Raw genomic sequence first — 11,229 nt, 5'->3', positions numbered from 1 at the left:
AAAGTCAACTATATCAATATTAATATCATAATTCTTCAAATTTTTCACAGAATTCATATATTTTAACATAAAAATCTTCCGGCTTCGCGCCCGGAGTGCGCACGCAAATCGAGGCAACCAGAAGTGAGGTTTCCAAGGCCTCGGAAGCGCAGAAAAAGGGAGAACCACGGTGATGACCCTTTGGATCGTCACAACCCGTGATCACGATAATTTATTAATCGCGCCTAAAGCAAGCTATGATGATTCATGAATTGATTAATTGTTAAATACTTCATTGTAAAGTACACGAGTTATGAAAATTAATTTGGTGAAGGGAGGACAATAAGGGATAACTACATTAGTTTATGAACAACATGTGGGGATTACTATTGAAAAGGCATCACTACAACATTAAACAATTGTAATAAAGGAAAGTTATAATGAATAAATAATCCAATAAAAATCCTTTCAGTTCTTCTTCAATATAGAAATTTAACAAAGAACTATGAAGTACGCAAGCATCACTATTTTTAACTTCATGCAAAGAATCGTGAATAACACAGAGAAAAAGAAGTTACAGTAATTCAAAACGTCTCAAATTTAAACCAAACAGTATCACACAAAAATGATGATTTAGAAATATATTTGATTAAACATCACTATCATATAGAATGCACAAGAGATGAAAACTCATTTTATTCTATAAAAGAAAAATAAAAACGGACCTTAATTTGGATGTGTCTTTCCGCCTATGCTTCCTACTTAGATCAGAGCCAGGACTGGAGATTCAGACTTGCTACGGCGAATGAAAACTCGAACACGACCTCAACGATTCAGGTTTGAAGCTGTTGCTTGCTCGAGTTTAGAGGGTGATAGTAACTGCATTTTTTAGGTATTTCAGGTGATTTTTGGAAAGGTTTTGGAGCTGCTTCGGACTGATTTTTAAGAGCGTGGTGGCTGCTGATTTTAATGGAGTTTTATGGCCACGCTTTTCACGGTGTTTCCACAGTGAAGGTGAAACTAAGTAAAGAATAAAGGAAGGAGAAATCTACTGTTGCTGCATGCCAGAAGAAGAAGAAGAAAGCACTATTTGGTTTTTAAATCGTCAAATAGTTTTCCTTTTCGATTTTTTTTAATCAATTCTCGCCCCCTCTTTGTCGTTTTCCCATATTCTTGTGGACTCTCTGATTTTTGTTCTCCAATTTCCCCCTTTTTTATTGTATATGTGTATGCCTAGGTTTTTATTCAGAGAAAGAGATCGTTCTTTTCTTCTAAGGGGTGCCGCTGCTTTTTTTGAAGATGAGAGCCCCGTCCTTGTTATGTGTATGTTTATTTTATGGAAGAGAGAATGAGCGATGGAATAGTGGGAACATGAGTGGTGAACATGAGTGGGGAAAATGGGAAAAGTGGGTAGTGAGTGGAGAAAATGGGGAAAGGGGAACTGAGTGAATGACTGAATATTTTTGGATAAAAAATAGAATTTATGCCAAGTGACGATGTTACATTGATTTCTACATTTTTTCAAAGTCTTTTCCTTTTTAAGCTTACTAGAAAAAATTTTAAAAGAAGAAATTACAAAATTATTAGCAAACGAAAGTAAATTGGCCATATACTAACCGGTATCAGAGCATAAAATATGTCGCTCCAACTTTGTAAACCGAATTGGGACTTCTATTCAAACTTAAGCAATTAAAGCTGTTAGGGGCTTCTCTGGCTTTCTTCTCTTTACACTTCAGTCCACATTTTTCATCACTGTTTCTCCATTGGCTATTGGTCTTTTATACTGTCAACCATTCAACTCTATTTGTATCTCTCCTCCTTGCTGAGCAGGAATCGATATTTCCAATGGCAGTGATGCATAAGTCGATGACAATCTTGCTCTCGCTAATCTCACTTCTTTCTTTATGCTCTCTACTTCCGTCCGCACTCGCGATCGCATCCGGGTACTCTTTTTCCACACATGTATTTTTATACAAAAACCCAGTTTTTATCTTTTTCAAATCTGGGTTTTTGGTTCGCTATATCAGAGGCGGATCTTATAATATAATTAAATCCGTGAAGTTTTCTCAACTATATACTTCTAGGTGAAAAATATTAATATTGAGTTGTTTTAAGCTTGGTCTTTTATTGTTGCTTTGACTGTTTTGGCAGGAGCAGTGATGGTTATACTATTAATGGTCGTGTCAAAATTCCTGGTGTGTACTCATTTAATTTTGCCTTTTCCTCTTTTGATTCAATTATATAGAAGAACCCAGTTGCAAAATTTTTATTTTTCTACTTGGTTTGTAGATTTACAAGGTTGTATATTTTGCTTCTTATTTTGGGGGAAAACTTGTTGGAGCTTAGCATTCTTATTGAGTTTGAATGTACTCTGTAAAAGCTCTACTTTGGTATTTACTTGAACAAGAAGGATGGTGTTTGGCCATAGGATCTAACTTGTTTGTTGGAGGAAAACATTTGCCTTTTCTATGAAGAGCATGGGCGTGGGGAATTGAGGATGAGTCCACAAACTTCTCAGTTGCTTTTTCCAACAGTAGGTGATTTCTTTCCCGGGGGGACAGAGTTACCCATTATTTGTGCTTTGTGGATTTGATAGAATAGTTCGAGGAGTGCACAAGCTGACTCGGACACCAAAGTCATAAAAATAAAGTGAACCAACCAACTGCATGGGTTGGCGAAAAGGCAAAGTAAATTCAAGAAGAGGATATGGATTCTAGGATATAGTGTAAAGATTATAGAAAGGGACAAGAGAAGGATAGAATAATAGTGGAAATATTGAGGCTAATGTATACGGCTAAAGGGGCTAAATCTTTATATCTAATGATTTGGCTGCTGAATTGGATTATACTGAAGGGATAGATGATGTCCATGAAAAGTTTACTCGACCCAAGGGCACTCACTATGCGTTTGAAGCTTCAGTATCTTTTTGTTGATTGGAAAAGCTATCCTCTTTTTATCCTTTTTATGCATAAGCTAACTTAGACATCTGCTTTTTAGGTGGAATCTAAGTTGTGTCAGTGAAATTCTATTTTGGGACTATTTACTGGGATAAATAGTCCATAAACTAGAAATACTGAGAGTTCATTAGTGCGTAAAGCAGAAACTTGTTGTTTCTCAAAAATAAGACCAAAAATATCTGTGTTCTTTTATTCTCAGATGGTGATGAAGGAACAATATTATTCTAATCCAGACCGTTGCTGCGGTTGATGTTGCTTGTCGCCCCTGTATCGTAATGTTGCCTTAGTTTCATTTTGTTTGACCTAATTTGAGTGGCGAGATAGTTGTAATTATGTCTTGAGAGAAGTGGGCCAAAAGTATAATAGGATTGTGGTTTGGCCATAGTAAGAAGTAAGACGTCCATTTGGCTTGGATGGAGTATATTTTTTTTTTTGAGAAGGTAAAGTGTCCAGTATATTCGAAAAATCATCAGCACAAACTTTGTGCTGGAAGCCAAAATAGGCAATTACAATATGAAAAAGCAATAATATAGTCCTTGTTCTTCTTACAAGGAACTCAAAACATCTAGGATTGAATCAGGATCCTCTACATATTCTGATTTACACCAAAAACAAAAAAGAAGAATACACTTCATCTTAATCTTTTGTAGTGAGTTGGTTGTATCTTCAAAGCATCTCAGGTTCCTTTCTTTCCAAATTGTCCACCAAATAGTTGCTGGGACAATTTTCCATCTGTTTTTGTCTGTGGTATAGTCTACCTCTGTGTTCCAGCATAATAAAAGTTCAGAGGTTCTCCCTGGCATTACCCATCTAGCACCTCTGAGATTAATGAACAAATCCCATAATTGGCTGGTCATTCTACAATGAAGAAACAGATGGCTGATTGTCTCAGCATCATTCCCACACAAATAACATCTTGAAACAATTGGTATACCCCTCTTCCTTAGATTATCCTGAGTGAGGACAGCCTCCCTAATTACCAACCAGGTAAAACATGCCACTTTATAAGGCACTTTTACTTTCCATATGTGTTTCCAAGGCCATAAACTGAGTTGAGATCCCTCCTGGTTCAAATCTTTGTATGCTGAGCTGACTGAATACATCCCACTACTGTGTTTTTGCCATTTGAGTGTATCTTCACCCTCCTGTAGTCCACTACATTGTTCTAGTGTTCTATAAAATTCAATCATTCTAGGCACCTCCCAATCCTGTAGGAATCTTCTGAATATCAGATTCCAACCCTGTGTAGACCATAGTTCCTTCATAGTAACCCCATGTTGTTGATTCAGAGTGTAGATGTCAGGATGTAATTGTTTTAGACTTCCAATTCCTGGATGGAGTATATTTTTGGTGGCATGTTCCAATTCTTATTAGTTTTTCAATGTTTTGTTCTGTCATTTTACAGTGCTACAATTCTCTTTATGTTGCAGTGAACACCTTGCACTAAAGTATGCTTCAAATCCTTTTCTTGATATGTTATAACTGTTAATGTTTCTACCTTTTTTTGTGTGGTAGGCTTTAGCTTGAAAGGATCTGGTTTGGCAGCTAAAGCATCAAATGTCAAAGTCCTACTCAATGGTGGCCAAAGAGTTACTTTCCTGAGACCTGATGGATATTTCTCATTGTATCCTTCTTATATGTCCATGTATTTCTCAGCTTTGTTACGGAAGGTGTCATTGTTGTTATTTTTGTTAATCCACTGTTATTGAACTGATGCTCTATCTCCAAAGAAAGGGACTCCCCTATGCTGTGATTTTCACATTTGTTTGCCAACTATATATTCTTTCTTTAGAGGTTTCTTGACATATATGAAATAGTGGAATTAAGTTGTTTCTGTTTATGACAATAGACCAGAACCAGGTTGTACATCAAATTAACTGTTAAACTAGAATTTAATCTAATGTTCTTTATTTGCCTTCTTTCTGTTGTCTGTTATCGCATATATTTTCTCTGTTTTGTCTATTGTTGGCCTAATATACCTAATATAAGAGCAAGGACAAATTGGTGGTATTTGGCAAAGAACGATGTGTGGCTCTAATCGTGATAATAAGCTGACTTCACTTCCAAGCACTAGCTGTTGCAAACTTTACTGAAAAATGATTTCCTTCTGTCTTTCTACTCTGTATGATCCCAGACCCCACTCTGTGGGACTATACTGGGTAATTGTTATTGTTTCTACTCTGTATGATGAATTAAGAGAGCAAGGTAGCAAGGCTATGTAACTGGATTTCTCCTTAAAGATAGTTTTACGAGATTACTTCTGCCTGGTATTTGGCTGTTTGATCAAGAAGATGATCAACGAAATAGACAAAGATTCCTATTGAATGCTGGAAATTGGTGAAACCATTTTGCTGAGATATGGAGCAAAAGGAGCTCATTCTTCTTTGGATATGTGGTGGAACTGAATGATCACTGAAATTTAGTCAGAGTACAATCAGGCTGACTAAGGAGGGAAGAGTGAAATTCGAAGCATGTGTTGCTATGCAGATGGATTAGCTATAGCACTAGATGCTAAGATTAATTATATTAGTTGGTATACAGCTTGTATACGGGGTTAGTCCCCAATTGTTAATAAAATTATTTACCTTATCCAAAAAAAATTATATTAGTTGGCAATAAGTTTCCTAGATTAGTTCCATGAATAACATGTGATCAATAAATTGGTGCATCATGTTGTTTGTCACATGCTTGGTGCTAGCCTTATGTTTAAGATTTATCAGGTATTAGACCTTTTTATCTATTGTCTTTTATCAGCTCCCTTGTCATTATCCTGTGATGTTCGAGCCTTTTGATTTACTTCATATGTTGTCAATAAGTAATACTCAGTACCTTGAGGCTAACTGTTGAAAATTGTATGCAAAGAGCGCGGGGAGATTATGCTGTTATTATGGTAATTCTTTGACTTTAGACTTCAAAAGCCATAATGTGCCAGCAGGGACGCATCTCATAGAAGTATCTGCAATTGGCTATTTCTTTTCTCCAGTGAGCTTCTCTTCCATGATCTCTGCCTATTTCATCACCAATTCTTTGTCAAGGAGTTTTAGGATAATAAGCTTCTTCTGGCCTTCAGGTCCGAGTTGATGTCAGTGCCAGAAACCCTGGAAAGGTTCGAGCTGCATTAACTGAGAATCGAAGGAACCTGACTGAGCTGGTTTTGGAGCCACTGGGAGATGAGCAATATTATGAGGTCGGACTTTTTTCGTACTCCTTTTTTTCCATTTTCCTCCTTTCTATTAGATTCCTAATTAGTATGTGAATATTTCTTGCAGATAAGGGAACCCTTCTCCGTTATGTCTCTGGTGAAAAGCCCAATGGGTCTGATGGTTGGATTCATGGTGGTTGTGATGTTTTTGATGCCAAAATTAGTAGAGAATATGGGTGAGTGTACTCTATGTTCTTTTACCATTGTCAAAATTATATTGCATTGACATCTAGTAAGGCGAAGAGGAGCCTTGGCGCAATGGTAAAACGTGTGACCAGAAGGTCACCGGTTCAAGCCGCCACAATAGCCTCTTGCAGAAATATAAGGTAAATATAAGGTAAGGATGCGTACATAAGACCGAATATGGTCCGGTCCTTCCTCGGACCCATGCATAGCGGAGCTTAGTGCACCGGGCTGCCCTTTTTTTGGACATCCAGTAGGGGGCAAATCCACAAGTCACTTCCAGTTTTCCATCCGCAATGCTAGTTTATTGTTTTTTTTGGATGACTGCACCGTTATGTGGTTTCCTAGCGGCTGGCGTCCCCAGTGATTATCTACCCGCATCTGATTTTCTATTGAATTGGATTACAATAACAACAACAAACCCAATGTAATCCCACAAAGTAGGGTCTGGGGGTAGAGTGTACACAGACCTTACCAGTTACCCCTACCTTGTGAAGGTAGAGACGTTGTTTCCGATAGACCCCCGGCTCAAGATAAAAGTAAAAGAAGCAGACACAAGACGTATTAACATCAACAAGATAAGGTGATAGGGAGACAAGGTGATAGAATAATCGAAGCGAAAGGATTTAGATCAACCTAAGGTAAAAGAAACCTACAGATTGGATTACAATCTAAATGAAGTATGAATCACACTAATCCATTTCAACAGTCTACTATAAATTTAGGATGGAGATCCAAATTTAAAACAGAAAGGGTAGCCAAATTTCCCTTAAGAAACATCAGCTCTTCATCCCTTATACAAAACCAATCTGGACCCCCTGTGCCTCCTAACATTTTGCTTTGGTTCTCTTTGTGTCTCTAATGTTTATTTGACTTACAATGACTTTCTAAATGCGTCAATTTACCTGCATTTGGATTTGTTTGTTTGCCCATATTACCAACTGCGTGTTGTTTATAGATCTATCTAGTAGGTAGCATGTGCCTGTTATGTATCCCTGGATACCTGTGTTTGTAGTATATGTTTAAATCTGTGGCGCTTTGTATGCGTCTGATAGAATAACACATCTCAGTTCGCGAAAGAATTCCCTAGACTTATTTAAATTATTCTTTAGCCAGACCCCTCCTAGCTCATGTTTAGAGTTTTATTGCTGGTTTACCCAGCTCTGGATATCTCAAACCTTGGAATCCAGCAGCTATTGCTCAGTGAAGGAAAAAACTTTTTCTGATTATGTATATGCTTCAGGTTTCTGCTTGAAAAGTAGGTTCATTAAGGGTGACGGCATTGAGTTATTCGTCTCTCTCTCTCTCTCTCTCACACACACACACACACACACACACACACACTCACTCACAGACACACACTTTTTATCTTTTGGTTCTCCGGTAAGTGATGACTTTAAGGTTCTTCTAGTACGACTTCTGCTCAATATGAGATGTGATGAAACTAGAGTTTAGTAGTATTATGTGAACAGAACGAATTAAAGGACAAGGAGACATGTAGAAGGCGGTCATGGAGGCAGATAGACGGGAGATACAGTAAAAAGCACTATACCTATTTCTTTTTGGTCAAATATTTTCTCAATTTAAAAATTTGTCCATCTATTATCATGCTTAAAAGGTGGATGAATTTTATTTAAGTTCATAATTCATCTATTTCGATCCAATTCTTTTTAATCCGTTTTGTTCCGTGGAAGTCTATCCAATTGGTATGCACTGTTTGCAGTATATTGATGTACTGAGAGCTAGACGTTCCTTTTGGTGAACCTAAAATGTCTTTCCTACTCACTCTTTCAACCTTCTGAATCAGCAAAAAACTCGTAGCTATCGTTCAGCCACCAGATGTCATTGTTACCATATCAAGGCCTATAAATGACTGACTACCTCTTTTTTTACTACTCCACCACTAACTGTTGTATCATAGTTATACTTATGTCCAGCGGAAAAAGTCGAGTGATTGATATGTGTGGCCATCTGGGAAACATTTCTGGAAGTTGCTTTACATTTTGATACTTGCGTAGTTCCCGGTCCACTCTCAGAAAAGACTGACAACACGTGAAGTGTCTTTGGTTACTCTGCTGATTGCACTTGTTTTTATGTGGCAGATCCTGAAGAAATTAGAAAAGCACAAGAGGAAATGAGAAGCCAAGGAGTTCCCAGTCTTTCAACCTTGTTACCTGGGGCCCAAAGGAGCAACTAGTGACTATATTAAGAACATTGAAGCTTTACATTGATAAGCGGAATACATCTGCTGCCATTTTATGGAAAAGTTGAAATGATGTAAAATTCTAGTTCCAACAATTCATCCCATGCTGTCGAAAGTCTCTGATGACCAATTAGTTGAATTGATAATCTTAAAGACCTTTGTTTCCTCTGGTTAGAGACCGGTATCTTTTTACTCAGTTTTATTAGGTTTTGATGTGGATTACCCCAAGAGGTTTTGAGTATTTGGTAGGTGTATGGTGTCTTTTAAACAGCCTTGGATTTAATACCATGTAACCAAGTCCTGATTTCATTGTATGTTGAAGCATTAGTATCTTTATATATGCTTATGCTAAGTTCTAGCTTTCTGGTTGTGTTTGGCATGCAGTTAGGATACATGGTGGGCATAATAGATCTCAAGAAACTTGAGTAAAGTAGACTTGTGAAAAATGTTGTAATATCCGGTGGGTCGCGTACTTGTGCTGGCGAGAGATAATAGATATCCCGTGGAATAATTGATGTGTGCGCAAGCTGATCGGGCAGAAAAGTTAGGCAAATGTATTAGCCTGTTTGACCAAGCTTCTCCAATCCTAGAAGTACTTAGAAAAGTGTTTTTTTCAGAGTTGAAGTGTTTGGCCAAGCTTTTGGAAGAATAAAAATATTTTTTTTGGAGAAGCAAAAAAATTAGCTTCTTTTCAAAAATATTTTTGAGAAAAATACATTTAGAAACAGTTTTTAAAAGCTTGGCCAAACATTATTTGTTGTTCAAAATTAATTAGCAAAATACAAAATATTTCTCATCGGAAAAACTCAAAATAAGTTTGTAGATTGGCCAAACAGGTTAGTAATTTGGGAGGGGTAGGCCCTAAAGGGAAGGGGAAAAGTTCCAACTATCAGGTTAGAATTTCAGTTAGTTTGTGGCAAAACTCTATAAAGTGCTTTTTTTTTTTGGTTGCTTCAATCTATGTTTAAGTAACTGAAATGGAATGAAAAAAGACTAACTATTAGTTGATTAAATATGCAGATTATATACATTACATTAAGGTTTCATTTTAAAAGTAAGTGATGATTATACAAAATAGGTTATGCCAATGCAAATATTGAATTTACCAAGTCTTCTTATTTTGGAATTTGGTTAAGGCACCATTGCCAACCTGGAGAACTAAGTGAGAGAAAATACCACTCCAGTACCTTCCTCCAAACTTTAGAATCATCTATAAAATATGATTACAACAACATTCTTAAAATAGAGGAAGATTACTGGAAACTTCGTTCTAGAATTCATTGGTTAAACGAGGGAGATGCAAATACCGATTTTTATCAAATAATGGCTAGTTGGCTACTAACAGAAATAGGAAAAATAAAATTATTTTCTTTAAAAATGAAAATGATAACTGGATTGATGACCCTGAAGCCGTCAATAACCATACAAATGATTATTTTAAAAAAATCTATACAACTTCGCATGTATCCAGTGATTGAAATAGTATAAAAAAGGACCCCAAATGCTTTATTAATACAGATTTATCTTCGTTAGATAATCCCATCACCAATTTTGAAATTATGAAAGCCTGTTTTTCCTTTAAACCTTATAAAGCTCCTGGCCTGGATGGTCTTCATCCTTTTTTCTTCCAAAAATATTGGAACATAATAGGTAGCTCAGTTACTAGCCTTTGCCAGGATGTATTCAATAGTGGCATAATTCCTGAAGGCATAAATGACACCTTCCTTTGTCTAATTCCAAAGATTCTGAATGCTAATAACTTAAAAAAATTTAGACCCATAGGATTATGCAATATTATTTATAAAATTATTACTAAGATTAATACTGACCGTTTGAAGCCTTTCTTAAATACTCTTATTAGCCCCTTTCAAGCTAGTTTCCTTAAAAATAGAAAAGCATGTGATAATGCAATCATTATCCAATAAATTATCCTTAAGATGAATAAGTATCGTTGTAAGAATCATAATATGATCTTAAAAATATATCATGAAAAGGCCTTTGACCGTCTTGAATGGTCCTTTGTCTATAGAGCTCTCAATTTTTTTAAATTTCCCCCAGATATCACAAAGCACATTATGAACTGTGTCACATCTAGCAAAATAGCCATCCTGGTTAGTGGGTCTAGAACTGAATACTTTCCCCCCGGCATAGGTATTAGATAGGGTGACCCAATGTCCCCATATTTGTTTATTCTTTGCATGGAAATGCTTTCTATACTCATCAACAATAAGGTAGATCTGGGATGTTGGAATCTGAATACTATATGAAATAACAACCACCAATTATCACACATTTTCTTTGCGGATGATCTTACGCTAAGGGCAAAGATCGATAAAAACTCCATAACAACCATAAAGCAATGTCTTGATTTGTTTTGCTACCTGGTAGGGCAATCCATTAATAGCGCAAAATCAAAGATCATCATCTCAAAAAAATGCCCCAAAAATATTGGCTCCAATCTCTCAAACCTTCTTAATATCAACATCAGTAATACCTTTGGCAAATACTTAGGTTTTCTGATCACAAACTCGAAACCTAGAGCCGCTAACTTTCAATTTGTTCTTGATAATATGCTTGCAAGGTTGCCTGCTTGGAAGTCAAATTGTCTTAACATGGCAGGTAGATGCATAGTGGCTACCTCATGCCTCCGTCCCAAACCATATAGCAATACACTCTACTTTCAACCAAAGTTCTTAATAACATAG

The 11,229-nt window shown here is 36.5% G+C and overlaps 1 protein-coding gene across 2 annotated transcripts; it reads left to right on the top strand.

Annotated features, from left to right (window-relative positions):
- On the top strand, nucleotides 1,676-8,892 carry LOC109231402 (ER membrane protein complex subunit 7 homolog). 2 transcript variants are annotated; one of them, XM_019397064.1, is made up of 7 exons: nucleotides 1,676-1,922; nucleotides 2,137-2,174; nucleotides 4,452-4,560; nucleotides 5,855-5,918; nucleotides 6,007-6,123; nucleotides 6,206-6,314; nucleotides 8,424-8,892. In XM_019397064.1, the coding sequence occupies exons 1-7, from the start codon at nucleotides 1,825-1,827 to the stop codon at nucleotides 8,516-8,518; spliced, it is 630 nt and encodes a 209-aa protein (XP_019252609.1). In that variant the 5' UTR covers nucleotides 1,676-1,824; the 3' UTR covers nucleotides 8,519-8,892. The 2 variants fall into 2 exon arrangements, with proteins under 2 accessions (XP_019252609.1, XP_019252608.1); XM_019397063.1 differs by having other exon boundaries at nucleotides 1,769-1,922; nucleotides 2,131-2,174.

This window comes from Nicotiana attenuata, chromosome 8 (assembly GCF_001879085.1).
Source record: "Nicotiana attenuata strain UT chromosome 8, NIATTr2, whole genome shotgun sequence".
In the NCBI taxonomy this organism is placed as follows: Eukaryota; Viridiplantae; Streptophyta; class Magnoliopsida; order Solanales; family Solanaceae; genus Nicotiana; species Nicotiana attenuata.
The sequence above is the reverse complement of the archived record's forward strand: the minus strand, read 5'-3'. Positions and strand labels throughout refer to the sequence as shown.